The 25630-nt window shown below is 39.0% G+C and overlaps 1 protein-coding gene across 3 annotated transcripts in view; it reads left to right on the forward strand.

Annotated features, from left to right (window-relative positions):
* Nucleotides 1-2015, forward strand: part of GDAP2 (ganglioside induced differentiation associated protein 2) — a 73995-nt gene extending 71980 nt beyond the window's left edge. For all 3 annotated transcript variants that reach the window (XM_003409617.4, XM_010589609.3, XM_010589607.3), the window contains one exon: nucleotides 1163-2015. In XM_003409617.4, the coding sequence (XP_003409665.1) occupies nucleotides 1163-1210 (48 nt within the window). In that variant the 3' untranslated portion in view covers nucleotides 1211-2015. The remainder of the gene's footprint in view (nucleotides 1-1162) is intronic.
* The last annotated feature ends 23615 nt before the right edge of the window (nucleotides 2016-25630 follow it).

Raw genomic sequence — 25630 nt, forward strand, 5'->3', positions numbered from 1 at the left:
TTTTAAAAAACATCACTTTGATACTGATCAGATTTAAGTAGGTTTTCTGAGGTGTTCTTTTGTTTTCCCGGTTATGGCCCACTCTCAGTTCCTGCTCCAGGGCACTTGCTCTGAAGAGGGGCGTAGCTCCCGATTCACTTAGTGACTCAAATAGTGTTTAACTGCCTACTGTGTTCAAGACCCAATAGCTTAAGGCTTAATGCTCCCTGAGAACTGTAAGTATACCATAAAGCAATGCCATTTTCATCATACTTCTCATTTCCCATTCCTAACTATTGTCTCGTGTTAATGCTAAACATTTTCTGTTTATGGTTTACTGTAAAACAAGTTCTTTGTCAAAGAAGTACCTTCCTTAAAAATGAGAAACCAGTCTTAGGTCTCTTAAATCTAATCCAGGAACCTTCTACCATAAAGTTAACTGTCTTGGTTTTTGTTAAGATAAAATTAGCCAAAATGAGGGCCCAAAATTTCCCCTTATACTGAGTTGTTGCCTTCTCTACTTGACATTAATGTTCTGGCATTTAATTCTCCATCTTGATCTGGAATGAAGTGCCCTGAGAACGATAATTGATACAATGCTTGCCACTCAGGCATCTCATAGGAGAGTCCTTTTTGCAAAAACAGTTATAGTTATTAAATTCCTCAGATACTTGGTGTTGTTTCATAATTCTATATTAAGACTTAGCACACGGTAAGACCATATGGTCTAACAAAAAAGAACCTGGTGTTAGATTCTAATAAACTTGGATTCAAATTCAGGCCCTGTTGGTTAGTAGCTAGGTGACCTCAGGTGAATTATGCAGTCTGGGATCTTTAGTTTCTTCATCTGTAAAATGAGGTTGACACCCACCTCATGGCATTACGTGAGGATTTAAAAGGATAATGAAAGAAAAGTGCCTTTAAGGTGCCTGGCATCTAGAATATTTCTGTAAGTGGTATTGTAATTTCAAAATATTACCATCCTTATTGCCCCTGCCTACATTAGCACCAACTCTGACTGGCCCCAGTGCAACTGCTGTAATGGCTGAGGGCCTGCTCGCTGCCAGGCATGGGCTAGAAATTTTACATACACTATCGCATTGACTATGAATTGCTCGTTCACATTCCCGGTTAAATTGGTCTTATTACTTAATGTTCTTTTTTTTTTTTTTCCCTTCCACAGGAAAACGGGCCTTACTATACACCTTATCCCCCATCACCAGATTTGTGACCTACCATCCTTCAGTGCTGCTGGTTTCCAAGAATGCCACTTTCTCCACGACTCGCTACCTATTGAAGTGATATTCGTTTTTGCTGTACAGATCCAGAGAGTCTTTTGTCCCCGCCTCTCTGGTATTTTTTTATTGACTGTATATTTTCTGGCACATAAGCAGTCTAAAAATGGTAGGCCACTTGGAACTACACAGTTATTTTAAATTTGTATATTTGTATCAAATGGAAATGTTCATTTTTAGAAAGTTGTTAATAGAATTGGGGAGCAACTTTTGAGTATCTTCAGTTTCCTGAAAAGACACTGGATTCTCCATTAGACAAGCCACCACAATTGTTCGCATCATCTCATTAACATTGCACGCTTCTCTTGTGTACTGAAGTATTTCTCAAAATACATAGAATCAGTGTGCGCTGACCAGATGCATCATTTCCTTCAGATCCTGGTGTTAATACCACTTACATTTTATACAGATAATTTGGTTATGATAAAAGAGAATTGTCTGGGACCAAGAATGTGGAAATGTATCTGACTGATCAAAAAAAGCAAAATTGTTACCAAATATAGGACCTGGAATTTTACAGCACCAGTCTTAGTTCCTTGAATTGTATGATTTGTTAAGATTGCCACTGTTCTTGTCCGAATAATGGGGGAGAATAAGAAGGCTGTATCTTCAGCCTTTGTCCTGTCACCATGGGGGACTTGGTATCCTTATTCAAAAGGGCTGCACATACTAGTGCTCTTAAGTGAAGAGCTTCTTCCAGGACTCCATCAGAGGACCATTAAAGAGTGTGCTGTCTTCCCAGACTCATGAATAATATTGTTTGGTTCTTAGTGCTGCCACCTCTAAGAGCATCTTGTAGAAGAGTCTCTTGTGTTGTATACTTTAATATGGAGGAAGTGTGTTGCAGTGAACAGAGCCAGGGATCTGATAATTGGCTTTTTTCCAGCCCACTTTTGTCACTCAGGCTCTATTTGTGCCTTAGCTCACTTATGAATAAAAATTAGAATTATGCTACCCACCTCAAAGAGGTACCCCAAGGATAGCATTTAGAAAGGGTTTTGATATCTTTGGATAAAACAGTAGAGAAGTTTGTGTGGTGGACTGTCTTTAGTTAGTTTTTAAATGGGAATAAATATGCATGAGGGAGTGCTACAAGCCACTCCTCTTGTCCTTGGCACCTTTGAAGTGATTTTTCTTTTCTTGGGACAAGAGCTGTTAGTTCAAAATCCCAAACATGAGAACCTCTTCCTTTGTCCAGAATTTCTTCTGGCTCACTCCTCCCTGAGTGCTACACTTTAACGAGAGGCATCTGTTAGCCATTTTAAACATTTCTTCTTGAATTAAGGTCAAACTGTTATCATTTCCATCCATGTGTCTTCATATTCCTTTTGATTCCTACACCCACCCCCATCTCCCTCACCCCGTCATGTACACTGGCAGTTCACAGAAGGAAAAATGGAACTCTTCTATTACACTGCGCTCAGGATCAGTGCTTCCAAGAATCCCATTGCCCTATGCCCGAATTAATTCCTCAGTGAGGGGAAAAGAAACACACTTCTCTTGGTTTATGATAGGAAAATCCCCCTATATTTGTGTTAACCCCATCCCTTATTTTCCCGGAATGAACGAGAAGGGGTTTTACATTTCTTAAATAAGCACCTTTTACTTTTACAGGTATTGGATGCATTTGCTTTGTGTCAGAAATCAAAATCACTTGTTCCTTGTATATGCTTATGTTAAGGTCTTCCTGTTTTGTTTCCTAGGCCATTAGGTCCAGGCAAACAATCAAGTGTCAGGTGTTAAGCTTTCCCTCAAATAGTACTCTTTTAACCCCTTGAGCTTTGAGCCTTAAAAACCTGGAGCATTAAACTCATCCTGTCAATTGGTAGATCATATTTGAGGTATCTTCTTCACTAGAATCAGCTATTAACATATGCCAACTTTTCTGTGTTAAAGCTGAACTAGGGGGCCTCAAGTCGGCATCTGTCCTGAACCACTTCCTCCACAGAAGGGTGGATGATCCAGTAAGCAAAGTATGCACGGGCTTACTTGTGCTTACTAATCTGAAGCTAAAGTGAAACCCATGTGAAATTGTTCACTACAGATTGGTAAGTAAGCACAAGTAAGCCCGAGCTCACCTTGCTTATTGCATAATCCACTTCTGTCTATAAATAATGGAGAATACAAGCTACTTTGACATTTGAAAGGAAGCAAATTTATATATAGTTTCTTATAGGCAATAATTTTGAAAAGATGTTCCTTTGCTATGTTCATACTGCATGTTTAGTAACAAAAGCAGGATTCTGCGTACGCCGAGACTCTTGTGCAGTTGATCCCCTAGAGTATACAGCTGGTATGAGACTATATACATATCAGTAGCATTTCCTAATTTAATGGTCACTACAAATAAGGGTCTCTCCTCTCAGTGAAACTGAATTTGATATGGGACCAAATTCATGTTTCTATAATTGTCTGAAGTATAGGTATTGAAGTTATTTCAGTGTACCAAATCCTAGGAGGAGAAACATAGTGACCATGAAATTGGAAAGATTAAGTCATGTTCAGTATATATCTGCCTTTGCCAAAAGGCTAGATAGCCTGGATAACTCACAACGTTTTCAAAAACATATTAGAGGATAAAGGGGCGGCTGGGTGGAGATGACCGTTAGCATCTGATGTTAATTCAGAGCGCCACCAAATCCTGAACTTAATTAATGCCAACTGCTAGGTGAATTGCTGAAGACACAGCTTACAAAATATTAAGTTCATTAATTCATGCAAGGCATAGTATGATTTTCACAAGTACATTTCTAACTTCGGCATATATTTGAATTCTTTTTAATTTATTTATGTCCAAGTTGCTTGATAGTGAAAATGATCTCTTCAAAAAAGCTCAGACTTAGAGAGCAAGCAGTCCATGTTAATTATTTTCTTCAATATATATCTTATTTCATTGGCCCATGCTCGGTTTCTGTTTTCAAAGGAATCCATCTGCAGTTTTTTGAGAGTAATCAATGCAGGATTTTTAGAATATTTTTGGTAGGAAAAATGGATGTAGATTTTTGATGAAATTTCTGAAGTCTAAAAGGGATAAAATGTCTCCCCTTTCTAGAGAAAGATGAAGATAATTACTTTAGTAGAAAAATATGGCTTGCCTATTTCTGTTTGTCTTCTATTAGCTATCATTTAATGCATTCAAATTATAGGTAATCATTTAGTTGTCTTTGAAATCATTAACAGGAAAATGAAAAAATGCAATATTAAGTCTAAGCTAAAGATCACCCATTGTGTCTCCCTTGATACATTGTGTATGTATGTACCCCCCAAAAAAACCAAACCCGTTGCCGTTAGGTTGATTCCGACTCATAGCAAACCTATAGGACAGAGTAGAACTGCTGCCATTGAGTTTCCAAGCAGTGCCTGGTGGATTTGAACTGCTGACCTTTTGGTTAGCAGCCATAGCACTTAACCACTGTACCACCAGGGTTTCCGTATGTATGTACAGAGAGTTTAAATTAATTAGTATATAAACAAATTATTAGATTTGAAGTATTGGAAAGAGAAGACTTGTATGGTTCTGGGAACAGTGGATTGATGGTATTAAAGATCAAAAAGACTACAAGATAACCTCTAAAATTGGGTTAGCCAGGTATGTTTCAGATAATAGTTCTCAAGTTATAGTCATCATAATCAGCTGGGTGCTTCCACTGTGCTGGCACTAATGCAGTCTTACGGCGCATGATTGACTCTTGGTTTGCAGTTGCCTGAGATCATGAAGGAGGATGAAGAGAAGTTCTTCCTATAATCTAGGTCATATCATAAACCCAGAGATGGTAAGAGTTGCCTACTAGCTCTAACCATATATATGGTTATATATAAATATGTATGTATATATATGCACGCACACACTCACACCATAATCTGCCTTGTTTTACCCTCTTTGAGAGTATGATTTCTGTGGTCCATGTTAAAGAATATAGAGCAATAAATAACACACTTCAAGCTTTGATTTTTACTGAAATAGTCCTTAAACAGATGGTATCAGGATCATTTTAAATATTAATGGTTCTCTTGAATATTAGTTGTTAACTTTGTTTCTCTGCGTCTGAGGACAGCATCTTCGGGTCTTGTTAAATTCAGTAAACGCTGGTGGTTAAAGCGCTCAGCTACTAACCAAAAGGTTGACAGTTCGAACCCACCAGCCACTCCATGGGAGAAAGATGTAGTAGTCTGCTCCCTTACTTGTCATTGTTGTTAGGTGCCTGACAGGGCAGAACTGCCCCATAGGGTTTCCAAGGAGCGGCTGGTAAATTGGAACTGTCGACCTTTTGGTTAGCAACCGAGCTCTTAACCACTAAGCCACCAGGGCTCCCCCTTAAATATTACAATATGGAGCGGTTCTACTCCATCCTATAGGGTCACTATGAGTCAGAATCGACTGGACAGCACTGTTGTTCTTGTGTTTTTGTTTTTTTTTTTTTGGTTTTTAAGCCTTAAATGTATAGAACCACTGGGTTCAAGAAGAAAAGCCTAGACATTCCTTAGGTGAATTACATTAACAAAATCATAACTACTGAATGTGATCTAGTACTTTTGTTGCACAGTAAAAGCTAGCACATTTCATATACATAATCACTTTTTTTTGTTTTGAAATATTTTTCATTCTTCTAAGCACACAGTCAGCATAAACTGAGCCAGGAATTTGTCAGACTAGATTTTTTGGGCTAAAATATTTAAATAAGATCTTAACATACATAAATAATTTTAATTACTATTGGGTAAAGAATTAACACGATCTTAAAATTTGTTTATTCAAAATTCAGAAGGCTTTTGTGAATGTTTTGTATTTAAAAAATATTTTGGTCTTTTTGAGTTAGAAGTTAGATCCCTTTTAATGGGAGTCCCACTCCATGCTCATAAAACCTGTAAACCTGTTGCCGTCGAGTCAATTCCAATTCATAGCGACCCTATAGGACAGAGTAGAACTGCCCCATAGAGTTTCCAAGGAGCACCTGGCGGATTCAAACTGCCAGCCTTCTGGTTAGCAGCCATAGCACTTAACCATTACGCCACCAGGGTTTCCTCCATGCTCATATAGCCTATAAAGAACCAAGAGTAAAATGGTCATATTTATATTAAACCCCAGGGTAGGGTACTCATTTACACCATGCCTTTATCTAGTCATCAGAGTTGAACCTAAAAAGTGATACAAAATGCAGTGAGTTTTACTGTCAACATTCCTTCTGAGACCTAGATCAGTGCTGCTTAAACTTTTCATTGCACATATTAAGTCACCTGGTGATACTGTTAAAATGCAGGTTTCTGAGTCGTTCAGTCTGGGATGGGGTCCAGGATTCTCGATTTCTAATAAACTCTTAGGTGATATCAATACTCTAGGTCCCCAGACCACTCTTGGCATAACAAGAGCCTAGACTATATTTAGCTTCCCTATTTTCTCTGTTTTGGGGAAAGTAGACAGAACTATCATTTTAATTCTGTGGGCCAGTTGTGCTCACACGTTCTCTTAATCCTGCTGCGGGTCCCGTGAGGTAGGTGGTAACCGAACGAATGTTAAGTGACCTGCTGAAGGCCACACACACAAACGTTGAGCAGTGCTGCTCAAACTTGACTAATACAGAAGCCCTTTTCATAAGGGAAAGTTCTCTTAGCGCCTGGTTTTTTACTTCAATTATATTTATTATGATGTTACCTGAATATATATAACCATAAAACTAGATGTGAATACCTTATGTTTATAGCTCTTGCACAAGTGTAAAACCAAAATTTACAGATTAGACACAAGTAAAACTAAAAACAAAACTTAAAATAACCTTACTTGAATATGATGGATGGTGGTATTTTGCCAAAACTAAGTTGTCATTTGTAATGTGACTATGGTACTGAGTGCTGTTGTGCAGGGTCTTTTGAGTTAGCATGCATGTACTATCATATGCTATGTAGTGACTCAGTTCTCCCACTTCCTCTCTGTGCAGACTATTACTTTCATTTGTTCAGCACATAGTGATGTTATTTCATCTTCATTTAGCATGAAAGCATCATTTCCCTGTCAAGTCTGCCTCTGTTCTCCATAAGCCTTCCACCACTAGAGCAGAACTGGGCTTTTAACATGGAAATAAATACGAACATAAACATAGACATTGAAATGTTCTGGCTATAGTTGGCTTTAAGGCAGCCGCCCAGATACTTCAGAACATGCATGTTAATTGTCTTTTAAATTTTCATTAACCTGAAAAATGTTGAATTCTCATAGAAAACTTATGGGCACCTCTCCTCACACTCCAGCAGGATTATTAGTGGACCTTAGTTTAAGAACAATTTACTGGCTAGTAGCCTGGATGTTTTGGATTCTGGAACACCCAGGTTGAGGCCTTCAGGTACGTTTCTCAGCCTCTCTGAATCTCAGTGTTTTCGTGTATTAATCAAGGATGATAATACTTATTGAATGATGAGGAAAAATAAATACAATAATATTCATAAGACATGCACAGTAAGTATAAATAGTAGCTATTAGTGCTTTGTTTAGAAATAATAGCCAACATTTGAGGACTACTATGTGCCTTGAACTTCACTAAGCTCTTTACATGTATTACCTTATATATTAAGTGGTAAAGCCAGGATTCAATCCAAGTCTGACTCCAAAACTCATACATTTATTTAAAAAAAAAAAAAAAAATTAAATACAGAAAAAAGATTTCTTTAAATCTTGTATGTTCTAACATTATAAAATTGACTTTCTTTGAAGGGAAAAAATGGCTAAGATTCCGTTTAATTATAAAAGCCTACAATTATGTGTTAATATCCCAGTTGACACAAAATAATTATAAATTTTGCTTAAAGGCTGTCCTGCTAGGTTGTGGTACAGCAAAGGGATATTAGGACCATTTGACTCAAACTGTGCCTATTATTCACTTGTACGTTTATGGTCAGTAACTAGTAATAACATGAGCTTCTCCCTGACAAAATACAGCTTTTTTTTTTTCCGGAAGAATTTGCCCATCATTATTATCCCTATATTCCTTTATTAAAAAACTTGTCGCCGTCGAGTCAATTCCGACTCATTGTGACCCAATAGGACAGGGTAGAACTGCCCCATTGGGCTTCAAAGGAGCACCTGGTGGATTCAAACTGCCGATCTTTCGGTTAGCAGCCGTAGATAGCTCTTAACCGCTACACCACCAGGATTTCCATATTCCTTTGTAGATCCTTAAAATTATATACCAACTTCTTAATTTTCATCTGTAAAACATCTAACAAAATTATTTACCAGTCCTTTAAAGTAGTTACTAATAAGTGTTCTAACTCTTCCTAATTTTCTAAAATTTTGGAGTTCTGAAGAAATGAACAAACATATCCATAGGCTGGGGTTTTGTCTTGCCTTTTTTTTTTTTGGTCAAACTGTGTGATGGGAGAAGATACCCGGAGAAGGATGCAAGAGGAGCTCAAAATGACTTATCAATTAGATAGCATGTATCAAATTCTTTCCCCACTTAATAAAAGAAATTTGCACAAATTCGTTTGGTTGAGTTGACGTATAATTAATGAATGAATGTATGAGTAGTTTCTGAGTTTGTAATCCTATATTCTGGAAATCACATCTAAAAAAAGCTCCTTTTTCTCTAGAATCACACGTAGCCTTGGAGTTTATAGCCACTAGGAATTGCTTCTGCATATTGTGAAAGGCACGGTGGGACCCCCAACCATCACCAGACAAGTACCTGAGACTTATGATCAAAAGTTGTCAGATTCTAGAGATTCTGACAGATTCTTAGGGTTCACAGAGCGGGTAGTGGGCAGGGCACATTAACCGGTAAGCACGGTATACACCAGCTTACAGCTGTCGTGAAAACAGGTGAAATTGTGCACTCCAGATTAGTAAGTAAGCACAATTAAGCCCATGGGTAACTTGCTGATTGGGTAATCCATCCCTGGCCTAGTGCCCCTCCTTAGGAGACTTGGGTGGTTTTTTAAGTTTGTCATAATGATTGGGTACCGCTGTCCTCGTCAGTACAGTGCTGCATCTCCCCCCCGTCATGCAGGAGACTGGGGTTTGATTCCCTGACGGGGGAGCAGATGCCCTTTGGGGGCCCTGGTGGCAAAGTGGTTAAGAGCTCGGCTGCCAGAGGCATTTTGGGTTGTGTTTTACGCTTGTCAAAATGATTGTGTAGAGAATGCCACTGCCCGTTAGTAGGCAAAGCCAGAGTGCTAGACATCCTGCAATATTCTAGATTATCTCACATGACTGAAATGTCCCACTGAAACTAAACCCACTTGAAATAAGTCAGTAGTACCTTAATATGTAGTACTGAAAAGATTTTTACAAGAGGATGCACTAATGCTCAGTAAGAGAAACTTGTTATGAAGATGGAAATGTAAATGGAATAAAAACATTGCTTCAAAATTATCAATTTACTGCATACATTCAGTCTATTCATTGTATTATAGCACTTAGACATTTACTGAAAAGGGATTCAGTATATTAGTGCACTTGCAGAAGCAATACAACAATGTGTAACAAATGATCTGAGACTCCTTTTAATACCAGGAGAGAGTTGCAAGATGAACTCACAATTGTGTATAAACAAAGATAAACCAAAAACAAGCCATTTGCCACCAAGTCGATTCCAACTCACGGCAACCCCATGTGTTTCAGAGTAGAACTGCTTCAACGTCTGTAATTTTTAGGAAGTAGATCACCAGGCTTCCAAGGCTCCTCTGGGTGGATTCGAACCACCAACCTTTTGATTAGTAGCTAAGCACTTAACCATTTGCATCACCCAAAAATAAGCCCATTGTCTTCACGTCAATTCTGACTCATAGTGACCCTATCGAACAGAGTAGAGCTGCCCCCTAGGGTTTCCAAGGCTGTAATCTTTATGGAAGCAGACCACTACATCTTTCTCCCACAGAGCAGCTGATGGGTTCAAACCACCTACCTTTCAGTTAGAGCTTAACCACTGTGCCACCAGATAGTACGTATCCAATTTAAAATTTTTCCTACTTAAGAAAACCTTTTAAATGAATATAAGGATCAGCACAAAGCTGGTTCCTATGAGGCGGAGGTTAGAGATGTCCCAAATGTCCCGGGTCCTGTCTGGAGGTGAGATGAGAAGGCAGAGGGGGACAGGAGCTGGTTGAATGGACATGGGGAATACACCGTGGACAGGAGGAGTGTGCTGTCTCGGGGAGAAACAGCTAGGAGTACATAGTAAGGTGTGTATAAGTTTTTGTATGAGAGACTGACGATTTGTAAACTTAAAGCACAATAAATTAATAAACCACCATTAAGTGGTCTATTAGGGAAATAACAGGGTACGATTCAGAATCAGGGTCAGAAACAACTCCCAATACAGTTCTTCTTGCCCTCTGCTGCCAGGCCCTGCTGGGGGGCCTCCTGCCAACCAGCCCTGCTGGGGGCCTTCTTGGACAAGTATTACAACTCTTATCTCCATGGGTCAGCAAGCCCCACAGCAGCCATCTCGCACTGTTCTCCTGGTTCCTGCTATCTCATACCACTCTCTCTCGCTGTCTTCTGTGTTACAGCTCCTCTCTCCCTCTCTCAGTGTCTCCCTTTAAGCCTAGCAGGATGGCAAAACTGACCAATTCCCTTGTTAGGGTTTCATACACATTTTTTGCATGGCCCTAACCCCCAAAGGGTGCCACGCATCTTATTTACAGTATTAGCAAGCTCTCCAATCTGCTTGGTGGGGCACAAGCACTTCATGTGCATAATCCCACCCATTCATTTGGTGGGAGTTTCAAAGACTAAGGCTAGAAGGGCAGTATTAAGCAATTCACTGTACTGCACCTTTGCACAAATTATTAAAGTAGTAGAGACACATGAAATATGAGGCTGCTATTGAGTTTCATTAATTAAGGTTGTTTAAGAAATATTTTCCTACATCTCATGCTATATAATTGCATGATAATTATAATCTATGTTGTGAAAATTACTGATTCTTTTTCTAAGCCAGTTTCTTTTGCCCATCTCCAAGGTCTTTAAGTTCACTGAGTGTGTGCCTCTCCATACGTGTGGGACATCGAAATAGAAGATATGTTTCTGTGACATTTTATCACTGCTTCATTCCATGTCATTGCAGCATAAGGAAATTGATTTGGCATCATGTTTACAGATAAGATATGAGACTATCTTCCTGATTTTCTCCGTTTCAGCAGTCTAAAATGGAGTCTTCTCAACCCAAGGCAGACTTGGGTTCTAGATTGGGTTTAACTTGGGTTTAACTTCAGTTAAAGCTTATTCTCCTTTTTCTCAATACAAATAAACTGGTTTCTTATTATATTTCCTTTACTACTTGGATGGATTGGTGCCTTGTCTTTTGCTTTTCTAATATCCAAACATATTCTTTTTAAGTAGATATATAGGCATATGACTCTTCATGTGTTCTAATTTAGACATGTACATTTTGGAATGCTTATTATAAATTATGGACCTCTGGTGGCACAGCGGTTAAGAGTTCAGTTGCTAACCAAAAGGCCAGCAGTTTGAATCCACCAGCTGCTCCTTGAAAACCCTATGGGGCAGTTCTACCGTGTCCTATAGGGTAACTATGAGTCAAAACAGACTCAATGCCAATGGGTTTGGTTCTTTGTTTTGATTATAAGTTATAACATCATATTGGTTTTTAATTGTGTGTAGGTGGGTTATACACACACCACACCCATTGCTGTCGAGGTGGGTTATAGTATCTATGAATTTTGTATCTAATAGTAAAGCAGTTGTTAAAAATATATTACAAAAGGGGACATTGATTCTCAAAGGGTTGAGAATGGCTGACATAGTACAACCCTCTCATTTTACATATGAAGAAACGGAGACCCAGGCAAGTTAAGGCAGATTGGACTAATAGCCAGATCACCTAACTTCTGGGTAGCTTCAGGATGACCTTGCCACCTATAGGTAGAGCTATTTTGTTGATAACTATTTGCATAGCTGCTTGACTTTGACAGTCCTTCTTATGTCCTCTAAAGAGGTGGGATTTTAAAATTTATTATTTACCATTTTTTCTTTATTTAAGTTGCACTGGCTCAGTCATATCCCAGGGGAGAGACCAGAGTTCAGGAACCAGCAGCAGAAGTTAGGAAGTATCAGTCAGGAAACATGAAAAAATGGGGGCGTGTACGGGGTGGGTGGCATTAATTTAATGGTTTGGGATTTTATTTTTGCCCAGCTATCTATTCACTATCCTACCCCTTAAATTAAAAAATTAAAATCCTCCTTACAGCAAAGATAAAAAAAAAAAAGATGACATTTAAAACCACCTCTTTGGTAGCCAGAAAACACTGCCAAAATGTGGCTCTGAATATGATGAACTTAAGCCACCTAGAAAACTGCATAGACTTTGGCTGTGCTACCCTATCAGGTGCCAAGGTAGGATCGATGCTAAAGTTATGGACCCTTTCCTAAGAGAAACTAGATTCTTCCATGGAGCCCATTTTTCTGACACGGAGTTTTATAGTATAAAAATTCTCTTGAGCTTGTCCCTCTATCAAATGAATAAGAACACTCTACAGAGAAACTATCCTTCTTCCACTCATTCAGGAAATAGTTACTAAAGATCTATATATGAGTTAATGCTAGATGCTGTAATAAGCTCTCAAGTGCAAAGAAACACAATAGAAACTGATTTCTCACAAAACACCTAAACAGATGTCCCTGGTGAGCAGACAGCTCTTCTCCAAGTTCTGATGCAGAGACTTAAGCTCCTTCAATTTTGTGGCTCCACTGTCTTCAACATGTGACTTCCAAAGGATCCATGCTTTTGTTTCAAGCCAGCAGATGAAGAAACAGCATGAAGTACTTGTACACAAGGTGTATATATGCTGGACCTGAAGGTGGGGCGTATCACCCCCATTCCTATTCCATTGTGTAGAACACAGTCATTGGCTAGGAGGTCAAGCAATGTAGTCTAACTGTGCCTGGAAGAAGAGCGTAAGGCGGTTGGTGCCCAACTATACACTTTCTGCAACAATCCAGGTGATATGCTAGGCTCTGGTAACATAAAATTATAAAAGATATATTCTAGCCAAGTGACACTAATTACTGTGTAACGAAAGAAATACCACACTAGAGCTATAACCAAAACCAAACCAAACCCATTGCGGTCAAGGCAATTTTGACTCATAGTGACCCTTCTAGGGGTATGTAGGGATATATCAAGCATCATTCCAGAGAAGGAAATTGGCATATGATCACAGCTTTGCCTGGAACAAAATCCCTTTGGCATAGCTTGGGTGTACCTGAAAACTCTGAAGCTCCTAGTGTCCAGAACCTCTATTACCAAATGTAATACAGAATAGATGCCTTTTACTAAATCTTGTAATATTTTACTACTTAAAATAAGGCCTATGAACTAGGAGCATTGATTTGTTAGAAATGTAGTCCCGCCCCAAAGCCACAGAATCAAACTTGGCATTTTATTAAGTCTCCCAGGTGATTTGCATTCACATTAAAGTTTGAGAATTGTTTTTTTTTAAAAAATAATATTGTGTTTTCAGTGAGAGTTCACACAGCACATTGGGTTCCCATTTAACAATTTCTAGAAAAATTATTCAGTTACATTTTTCACAATGTGTCAACGTTCTCATTAATTCCATTCTGGTTTTTCCATTTCCAGTAATCTGGTTTCCTTGCCTCCTTGCCGTTTCAACTGCTGATCATTTGGTCTCATATAGGCGGTTTTTTAAAGGAGTGCAGTACTCTCAGTTTATATTCTTTATTTACGAGCCACTCTGTTATTTAGCTAAAAAATAAGCTGAAGGGATACTTTTGGTTCAGGGTTTAAAGAATGTCTCAGGGCAATAATCTTGGGGGTTCCGGCAGTCTTAACCAGTCCAGTAAGTCTGGACTTTTTAAGAATTTGAGTTCTGTTCCACATTTTTCTCCCATTCTATCAGGATACATCTATTGTGACCTGGCTCAGAATGGTGGTGGTGGCAGCTGGGCAACGTCTAGTTCTTCTGGTCTCAGGGTAGATAAGTCCATGGTTTATGTAGGCTATTAGCCCTGTAGACTAGTTTTTTCTCTGAGTCTTTGGTTTCCTTCTTTGTCTTTTGCTCCAGATGAGTAGAGACCAATAGTTGTATCATAGATGGGCACTTGCAAGCTTTTAAGACCCCAGACACTATTCACCAAACTAGAATGTAGAACATAAACTTTATGAACCCTATTATGCTAATCGATGAAGTTGTCCCACGAGACTATGGTCCTAGGACTTCAACCCCAGAAAACCAAACTTGCAAGGTGTTTGGTTATGTCTAATAAGTATCCATAACTGTGCCCTCCTATATGGTTTATTATATATATATATATGAATATATATGCATACACAGCATACTTATATATACATATAGATAATCTATATGTGTATAGGTACGTGCACACATATATATTCCCACACACATATATGCATATATACATACATATGTAACCACACACATTTTGGTTTTTCTGGATGTTGCAAAATTACATATGTTTTATACTTTATGAAAAATGTTCTTTTCTCTTGTGTGTTTCTTAGTGGCAACATTTACCTTGGTCATGCTAGAGAGTGATTTCCCCTTCCTCCCACCCCTGGTAACTACCACTGAATGTTGATCTCTGTATATATACCTATTCTTGTCTTCTTATAAAAGTGCTACCAAAACTACTGAAACTAATAGAAGAGTTTGGAAGAGTCTCAGGTTATAAAATAGACATACAAAAATCACTTGGATTCCTCTACATCAACAAAAAGAACACCGAAGAGGAAATAACCGAATCAATACCATTCACAGTAGCCCTCAAGAAGATAAAATACTTAGGAATAAATCTTACCAAGGATGTAAAAGACCTATACAAAGAAAACTACAAAGCTCTACTACAAGAAATTCAAAAGGACATACTTAAGTGGAAAAACATACCTTGCTCATTGATAGGAAGACTTAACATAGTAAAAATGTCTATTCTACCAAAAGCCGTCTATACATATAACGCACTTCCGATCCAAATTCCAATGTCATATTTTAAGGGGATAGAGAAACAAATCACCAATTTCATATGGAAGGGAAAGAAACCCCGGATAAGCAAAGCATTACTGAAAAAGAAGAAGAAAGTGGGAGGCCTCACTCTACCTGATTTCAGAACCTATTATACACTCACAGTAGTCAAAACAGCCTGGTACTGGTACAACAACAGGCACATAGACCAATGGAACAGAATTGAGAACCCAGATATAAATCCATCCACGTATGAGCAGCTGATATTTGACAAAGGACCAGTGTCAGTCAATTGGGGAAATAATAGTCTTTTTAACAAATGGTACTGGCATGACTGGATATCCATTTGCAAAAGAATGAAACAGGACCCATACCTCACACATATATATTTTTAACAAATGGTACTGGCATGACTGGATATCCATTTGCAAAAGAATGAAACAGGACCCATACCTCACACATATATATTTTTAACAAATGGTACTGGCATGACTGGATATCCATTTGCAAAAGAATGAAACAGGACCCATACCTCACACCATGCACAAAAACTAACTCCAAGTGGATCAAAGACCTAAACATAAAGACTAAAACGATAAAGATCATGGAAGAAAAAATTGGGACAACCCTAGGAGCCCTAATACAAGACATAAACAGAATACAAAACATTACCAAAAATGACGAAGAGAAACCAGATAACTGGGAGCTCCTAAAAATCAAACATCTATGCTCATCCAAAGTCTTCACCAAAAGAGTAAAAAGACCACCTACAGACTGGGAAAGAATTTTCAGCTATGACATCTCTGACCAGCACCTCATCTCTAAAATCTATATGATTCTGTCAAAACTCAACCACAAAAAGACAACCCAATCAAGAAGTGGGCAAAGGATATGAACACATTTCACTAAAGAAGATATTCAGGCAGCCAACAGATACATGAGAAAATGCTCTCGATCATTAGCCATTAGAGAAATGCAAATTAAAACTACGATGAGATTCCATCTCACACCAACAAGGCTGGCATTAATCCAAAAAACACAAAACAATAAATGTTGGAGAGGCTGCGGAGAGATTGGAACTCTTATACACTACTGGTGGGAATGTAAAATGGTACAACGACTTTGGAAATCTATCTGGCGTTATCTTAAACAGTTAGAAATAGAACTACCATACAACCCAGAAATCCCACTCCTCGGAATATACCCTAGAGATACAAGAGCCTTCACACAAACAGATATATGCACACCCATGTTTATTGCAGCTCTGTTTACAATAGCAAAAAGCTGGAAGCAACCAAGGTGTCCATCAACGGATGAATGGGTAAATAAATTGTGGTATATTCACACAATGGAATACTACGCATCGATAAAGAACAGTGACGAATCTGTGAAACATTTCATAACATGGAGGAACCTGGAAGGCATGATGCTGAGCGAAATTAGTCAGAGGCAAAAGGACAAATATTGTATAAGACCACTATTATAAGATCTTGAGAAATAGTAAAAACTGAGAAGAACACATACTTTTGTGGTTACGAAGGGGGGAGGGAGGGAGGGAGGGAGAGGGTTTTTTATTGATTAATCAGTAGATAAGAACTGCTTTGGGTGAAGGGAAAGACAACACTCAATACATAGAAGGTCAGCTCAACTGGACTGGACTGGACTAAAAGCAAAGAAGCTTCCGGGATAAACTGAATACTTCAAAGGTCAGCGGAGCAAGTGCGGGGGTTTGGGAACCATGGTTTAAGGAGACTTCTAAGTCAATTGGCAAAATAATTCTATTACAAAAACATTCTGCATCCCACTTTGAAATGTGGCGTCTGGGGTCTTAAAAGCTAACAAGCGGCCATCTAAGATGCATCAATTGGTCTCAACCCACCTGGAGCAAAGGAAAATGAAGAACACCAAGGTCACACGACAACTAGGAGCCCAAGAGACAGAAAGGGCCACATGTACCAGAGACCTACATCATCCTGAGACCAGAAGAACTAGTTGGTGCCCGGTCACAATCGATGACTGCCCTGACAGGGAGCAAAACAGAGAACTCCTGAGGGAACAGGAGATCAGTGGGATGCAGACCCCAAATTCTCATAAAAAGACCAGACTTAATGGTCTGACTGAGACTAGAGGAATCCCGGCGGCCATGCTCCCCAGACCTTCTGTCGGCACAGGACAGGAACCATCCCCGAAGACAGCTCATCAGACATGAAAGGGACTGGTCAGCGGAGGGGAGAGAGATGCTGATGAAGAGTGAGCTAATTATATCAGGTGGACACTTGAGAGTGTGTTGGCAGCTCTTGTCTGGAGGGGGGATGGGGGGATAGAGAGAGTGGGAAGCTGGCAAAATTGTCACGAAAGGAGAGACTGAAAGGGCTGACTCAATAGGGGAAGAGCAGGTGGGACTACAGAGTAAGATGTATGTAAACTTAGTATGTGACAGACTGATTGGATTTGTAAACGTTCACTTGAAGCTTAATAAAAGTTAAAAAAAAAAAAAAAAAAGTGCTACCACACAATATTTGTCCTTTTGTGACTGAATTATTTCACTCAGGATAATGTCCTCCAGATTCATCCATGTTATAATATGTTTCAAGAACTCATCATTATTCTTTATGGCTGTGTATTATTTCGTTGTATGTATGGACCACATTTTGTTTGTCCATTCATCTGTTGATGGGCACTTAAGTTGTTCCTATCTTTTTGCTCTCGTGAATAGTGCTGCAATGAACATAGATGTGCATATGTCTGTCACGTCTCTTTTATTAGATCCCTGGGATATACACCTAGGAGTGGGATTGCTGAATCATAAGGTAGTTCTATTTCTAATTTTTTGAGGAAGTGCCATACCATTTTCCATAGTGGTTGTAGAGTTTAGGAATCACTTTTGTAATCCTGACTCTGGCATTTACTAGCAGTGTGACCTTAGCCAGATTGCTTGTTCTCTCTGACACTCCATTTCTTCACCTATAAAACATGGAAGACTCGAACCTATTGCCCTAGAGATAATGTATACAAATATTTAACAGTACTTATTAAAGTACACAATGCACACAAATATTAAACACATAGTAAGCATTGGCTGTTTTCACATGCTAAGTATTTTTAAAAGTAACTGGACGAGATGCAGCTATTTGAACTCATCCTCTTTCAGCCCTTAACTTACTTATGCCACAGTAAGGGATTTCAGTCCACTGAAATGGTGGGGAGGGTTTTTTATTCATATGGTTTATTCTTTTTTCTTTAGAGATGAGTAAGCACAGGAGAAACAAACTTCTCCAAAGCCAGTAAATGTTTTGTGTCCTAATTACCCCAATACAGACATCACCCATCACTTCAATAAATGAATTACCCAGTTGGAAATTTAAAAGTATACACAGAAATAATCTCCTAATTTGTTGAACCCTGAAAGACACTAACTACTTAATGCCATAGAATGTAATAAAATCTAGATTAATTGGAATGGGAGAAATGGAATATTTACAGATTGAACACTTTTTTTCAACCAGAACATAACCCGTATCAGCCTTTTTAGAAATGTGCTTTAGTGTTATAATCTGTGTGCCTCATTTAGTAAGTATAATCTACTAAAACTAATTTTTGTTTTATTTAATGATTTAGAAAGCACATCCAGATCTTTCAGGGCCTCAGGCTCATCCTTGTAATCCCATTTCTCTTCATACTTTTGTGGGTGATGTAGAAGGTTATCAGAAACAGGGCTGAATCTGTACTGCCCTAAAAGTGCAATCTGGGGCTTTGGAGAACTGTCAATGTAAATTCCTAGTATCAGCTTGCTTGTCTTTTGCCTCTTTCTCCTAAAGTAAATTTTAATTTTAAAATTCCAGTTTAATTAAAGTGTCTTTACTGATGTTATAAGATGATTTATTTTAGTCTCATCAATTGTTTAAAACTGGGACAGAAATTGAAAGGCCTTTTTTTTTTCTATCTTATGGCTTTCACTCAAGAAAAAGAGCAAATCTAGCACCATTCACATTTGAGTTCAAATAGGAATAAGGCATTAAATTTAACCTGAGTTGTTGAACTATACCATCAGATGGTTGAAATCATCAATCAATGGGAACTTTTCAAATTAAAAAGCAACTCTTTTCTGTTTCCACCTAAGCCTTAATTTTCATATACCCCTCTGCATTCAGATTCTGCTTCTCAACCCCCTGAGAAATCAACTTAAAGGCTGAAGCATGAAGTCCAGGAGAGCAGCGCTGTGTTTTCTCGGATAGCACGTAGTACGAAAGCAGAACTAAGAGGTGCTCAGCATTTTCTTGTTGAATCCACCTTGATGGATGGAAAAATGTGTCCTGGTAAATCCACATTTGCTCTTCATACAGCCCCAGTGGAATTCCACAAGATGTGGGAGTTAAGAATACCATTTTTTTAGTTCTCAGGTGTGGAATGGCACAGCATGAGACCACTCTGCATCTGGATTTTTGCTTTTGTATTTATAATAATTTTTGTGGCATGCACCAAAATCAAATGATAATATAATATGGCAATCCTACATTATATTCATTTTGAATGTAAGGACCCAGATGGCATACGCCTATAATCTATTTTAATATTATGGAGTATATACGTTTTTGGTATGTTCATTTTTGGTTTCCCTTTCCTGTTTTTCCCCTCTTTTTTCTTTTTAAACAGCTTTATTGAGATAATCACGTATCATAAAATACACCATTTTAAAGTACAAAGTTCAGTGGTTTTTAATATTTTCACAGAGTTGTGCAACCATCATCACAAACCGCTTTTAGAACACTTTGAACATCCCAAAAGAAAACCCTATGCTCATTCCCACACTCCCCAGCCTTCTTCCTACGTGTAGGTGTCACTCCAATGTCTGCTCCCTGGAAGAACACTTCTCCACGTTGCATCTGTGGTAGAAAAGAAAATCAAACCAAACCAAACCCACTGCCATCGAGTCAATTCCAACTCATAGCGACCCTATAGGATAGAGTAGAACTGCCCCATAGAGCTTCCAAGGAGTGCCTGGTGAATTTGAACTGCCGACCTCTTGGTTAGCAGCCATAGCACTTAACCGCTACACCACCAGAGTTTCCAAGGGTCTTAATAAATATTCGTTGATGAACTAGTATCTACATAGGTCACTAACCATGGGTGGCAGTTGACAAGTAGTTCTCGATTCTCATGCTTACCAGCAGTGTTGGTCTGGGTGTTGCTAGGTATTTTCTGAGCCTCAGTTTTCACATCTATAAAAGGGAGATAGCAATACCTACTTCAAAGGGTGGTCGTGAGAATCAGTTGAGAAAATATGACCACAACACTTGGCACAGTGCCGGACCCCTCCTAGGAACTTAGTATTTTTCATCCATGGAAGAGAAACCTGAAGAGGCTTCCTCTTTTTCTAGTCTCTAATCTGGTAGCCCTGGTGGTGTAGTGGTTAAGTGCTACAGCTGCTAACCAAAGGGTCGGCAGTTCAAATCCACCAGGCACTCCTTGGAAACTCTGTGGGGCAGTTCTACTCTGTCCTATAGGGTCGCTATGAGTCAGAATCGACTTGACGGCACTGGGTTTGGTGTTTGGTTTAATCTGGTAGCAGATATTTTCCCTGGTCATCAACCTAGTGATTCCAAGTAATCGCACAGCACTTTGTCTTAATCTCTCCTGTTTCCTCTCTCCAAAAAAGAGACTTCTAGAGTGTCTTACAACTGCTGCCTCTCCTATTTCTGCTTGCTGATGTTGATTCTTACCATAGGACCCACACTTTGTATACAAGTGAGCTCTGTCCAAAAGCTGTAAGAAACCACTGCTCTTCCCAACTTCAGCAGTGTTTGCTGCTCGTTCCTTCACCATGGTGCAGAAACCCTCTCCTGGAGGCTAAGCTGCCTAGTGTGGGCCAGTGGCAGCCTGAGGCTGACAGGGTAACCTTTCAGGGAGTACGGAAAATAGTTAAAAGCTTTGCCTCTGTCATAGCTACCACCTCCCCCTGTCTCCAGAGTTGGCTTAGCAGGTCTGCCGTGCATATATCAGGAAAACTTATCCTAAACAATAACAATGAAATAACAGGAGCTGGATCAGGATGCTAGGCTCTGCAAATATGTAACTAGAGATATTTAGTCCTTACAACCTGGCAAGCTAGGTATTTTTCCCATTCTACAGAAAGAAAAAAGAAATAATCTTAGAGAAATAAAGAAACTGGCCATAAGTTAACATCAGGGAATAGATTTTGGAAAGGCAGAGAAAATGAGATAGACCTACCTACACAAAGGTTCTTAAACTATTGGGATACCCATTAGGTGGCATTGGTCTAGTGGAGAGAAGCCTGGGCTTCAATTCAAATTGCAGCTCAGCTATTTATTAGCTCTGTGGCCTTGGGTGGAACCCTGATGGCACAGTGATTCAGAGCTCAGCTGCTAACTAAAAGATCAGCAGTTCAAATCCACCAGCTGCTCCTTGGAAACCCTATGGGGCAGCTCAGCTCTGTCGCCAAAAGTCAGAATTGATTAGATGGCAACGAATTTGGTTTTTGTTGTTTTGTTTTGTTTTGTTTTGTTTTGTTTGGGTATGGCCTTGGACAAGTTTCCTAACCTTGAATTTCAGTTCTTTCATCGGTAAAGAGTACTTAACTCTTAGCGCTGTCATAAGGATCAAATGGCTTAATGCTTCTATAATGTTCTCATAAATATTAGCTATTGTATTATTTAAATATTCTGATTGCTGTGATCAAAGTGTCTCACTTTGCAAACTTACCAGATAGACTTGACTTTTTAATGCTAAATATGGCACATTACCAATTCAGTAGATGTGTGGTATATTTGATATGTCTTTCCTTCAAGAGAAAATGACCTTTTAAATCAGGGGTTGGAGGACATTTTTTGGCAGATGGCCAGCTATTAAATAATTTAGGTTTTGCGGGCCATATGTTCTCTTGTATATCTACTCAGCTCTGCTGTTGTAGCATGAAAGCAGCCATAGACCATATGTAAATAAATGTGTGTGATGGTGTTCCAATAAAACTTTATTTATAAAGACTGAAATTTAATTTTCATGTGTCATGAAATCCACTTCTTCTTTTGATTTTTTCCCCAACCGTTTAAAAATGTAAAAAATGCTTAGCTTGCAGGTCATACAAACACGGAGTGAACCATAGTTTCTCAACCCCTATTTTAAATAATCTAATAGTTCTTTAAGGTTAATAAATCAGCAGACCCCTAATTAGGAAAAAGAAGCGTGAAGGAAAAAAAATCAAGAGCCAACCAGTCTATGAACTAGCTAGCCCAGATCAGCTATACTAAACACTCCTTTGCCTAACACAATTTACACAACCCTTTTGAGCTTAACCTTTTTCTCCATAAAAATGTAGTAGTGACACCTCTCAAATTTAATATTACTCCTGCCGAAGGGAATTCAATAGTAATTATAACTTACCTGAATGTCTACCTGGTGCTAAATATTTGCATCATTTTAGTTCTATTTTACATGTGAAGAAATGAAGGCTCAGAGAGTAAAATAACCTACTTAAGGTTACATTACTAATATGTAAACCCAGGAGTATTTGACTCAAAATCCCATAAACCAACCCTCTCAATAGAATGTAAGCTCCATGAAAGTAGGGACCTCATTGAACTGGTTCTACATTATAACCCCAGCACCTAGAATGGTACCTGGTAGGCATTCAATGCATGTGGTAGGCATTCAACAAATGCTTGTTAAATAAATGAAAGAATGAATACTCCCGTTATGCTAGTGGTTCTTAATCTTGTCTTGGGTCAAGGATGCCTTCCAGGAACAATTTATAGTTACAGACCATGTCTCCAGATAAGTCAAATCTCAAATTGAGAAGCCTTGTGTTAAGGATAGGAAGCCCTGGTGGTGCAGTGGTTAAAGCACTCGACTGCTAACCAAAATGTTGGCAGTTGGAAACCACCAGCAGCTCCTCGGGAGAAAGATGAGGCAGTCGGCTCCCGTAGAGATTTACAGCCTATGGGGTTGGTATGAGTCAGAACTGACTCGACAACAGTGGGTTTGGCTTGGGGTTGGTATTAAGGCTTTGAAAGAAGATGTTGGTCATATACTCTGAGAAATATCAATTAGAAACCTTTCCATTAGCTTGGAAACAGGATTTGGAGGCATCTTGCTTCTTTCCTCTTCTTGTAATCATTATATGAGGGGCAATATGAGATGTCTAAAATGCTTCCTTGTCTAGTTTGCTCATAGCTCATGGGCACACTTTTAAAAAATTCTTGGTTCCTTTAAAAATCTCTTTCTCATGGACTTCAGACTTTCTGGAACTATAGAGGGTGGATAAACCCCTGAAACTATTGCCCTGAGATAATCTTTAAACCTTAAACCAAAAATATTCCCTGAATCCTTCTTAAAACCAAACAATAGTTTAGCTTGACTAGTAAAAAAAAGGTCTGCTTTGAGCATTATGCTCTTTTAATAACTATCTATATGGGATCAAACTGACAACAGCAACTTGAAAGATTAGATAGAAAACTTAGGGGCAGTGAGTTTATGTTAATAAGGGAGGAGCAATTCAGAAAAGAAGGGCAAGAATGGTTGCACCACTTGAAGAATGTAATCAATGTCACTAAATTGTCCATGTAGAAACAGTTCAAAAAAAAAAAAAAAGGAGAGTATTGACAGATTGTAATAAATTTAACTGTCACTGAACAATTTGTGTAGGAATTGACAAATAGGAATTTAACTTGCTGTGTAAACTTTCACCAAAAGCTTCATACAATATTTTTTAAAAATCACTTTCTCAAAAATTATTACTTAAAAATGACTTTTATTGGATCCAAGTTGCTTCAAAATGTAGAAGTTAGTCTATTAAGACTCACGTGCAACTTTTTTGTCTTCAGAAATACAGCTATGAGAAAAATAGGCACTCTGTACCACCTAAGGGCTAAACAAGTCTGATCGATACTCAGACTTCTGCTGTCTCTGCTTCTGTCACTTGCCTACAGCCTTACCCCTTTCCCCCAAGGCATCCTGTCAAATCCAGGAGCAGGGATGCCCAAGAACCTCCCTGAATTCAGATGAACTGGCTTTTATTTTGTCTCCCATAAAGCATCTGTTGTTTTCATGTCCTTATCATGTATATTAGGACCTTGAGATCATGACTCAGTCCAGGTAAATAGTGAGATTAAGGGTGTTTTGTTTTCGCAGAATGCTATAAAAACAAATCTGTTGTTTATGGAGACTTATGCTTATGAAAAACCTGGTGGCATAGTGGTTAAGTGTTACAGCTGCTAACCAAAAGTTGGCAGTTCGAATCCACCAGGCACTCCTTGGAAACTCTATAGAGCAGTTCTACTCTGTCCTATAGGGTTGCTATGAGTCAGAATTGATTCGACGGCAATGGGTACGGTACAGTATGGAGACTTAGTAAATATCAACGGACTGTACACACCAACTAACCCCTTCTCGCTTTCTTTCGCTGCACCCTCCCCCCCAAAAAGTCCATTCTAAAGCCTGATTATTCTCTTTCACCATTCCTGGGACGAGTCACTGTATTCATACTTTGTTCAAGTCAGGCCAGTTCATTTTTCTTCTCGGCAGTTATCACCAGGGCTCGTACTCAAGTACATCATTTGTTAAAAATGCTGAAATATTTCCATACAAAAACCACCAAACCCATTGCCATCAAGTCGATTCTGATTCATAGTGACCCTATAGGACAGAGTAGAGCTCCCCTGTAGAGTTTCCAAGGAGCAGCTGGTAGACTGGATTAGAACTGAAGACTTTTTGATTAGCACCTGAGCTCTTATCCACTGTGCCAAACAGCTGCTGTCCAGAGCCCTCCAAATGCTCTTTGCTAACCTACCTCTTGCCACCACACAATGCAAAAACTAAAGGGTTAACAGCTCACAACAGTCCAAGACTTCGAAGCCCAGCATCTCTTCTGATTAGTCACTGCTGTATCAATTGTCAAATATTTTAAATATCACACATATTTAGCATTCTGTGTGTGGGGGGTGTGTGTGTGTGGGGTGCGTGTGTGTGTAAATGAATGACTGGAGGCATAGACTGTTTTGTTCGCTGCAGTATCCCCAGTGCCTCCTTGTACAGTCCCTGTAGTAGGCTCTCAAATAATTGTTGGAAGAGAAAATGCTTGTGGTATCAAAGAAATGAAATCTCAAACAGAAGAACCACCTGAGAACCATTGACCACTCAGGATTTGGGGACCACTGATAAGTCATAACAGCAGGAAAGACACAAGTTATGTTTTGTTGTCATTGTTAGGTGCCATCAAGTCTGTTCTGACTCATAGTGGCCCTACGTACAACACAACAAAACTCTGCCCAATGCTTTGGACCATCCTCAACTGTTGCTATGCTTGAGCCCATTGTTGCAGCCACTGTGTCAATCCATCTCACTGAGGGTCTTCCTCTTTTTCTCTGACCCTCTACTTTATGAAGCATGAT

This window comes from Loxodonta africana, chromosome 3 (assembly GCF_030014295.1).
Source record: "Loxodonta africana isolate mLoxAfr1 chromosome 3, mLoxAfr1.hap2, whole genome shotgun sequence".
In the NCBI taxonomy this organism is placed as follows: domain Eukaryota; kingdom Metazoa; phylum Chordata; class Mammalia; order Proboscidea; family Elephantidae; genus Loxodonta; species Loxodonta africana.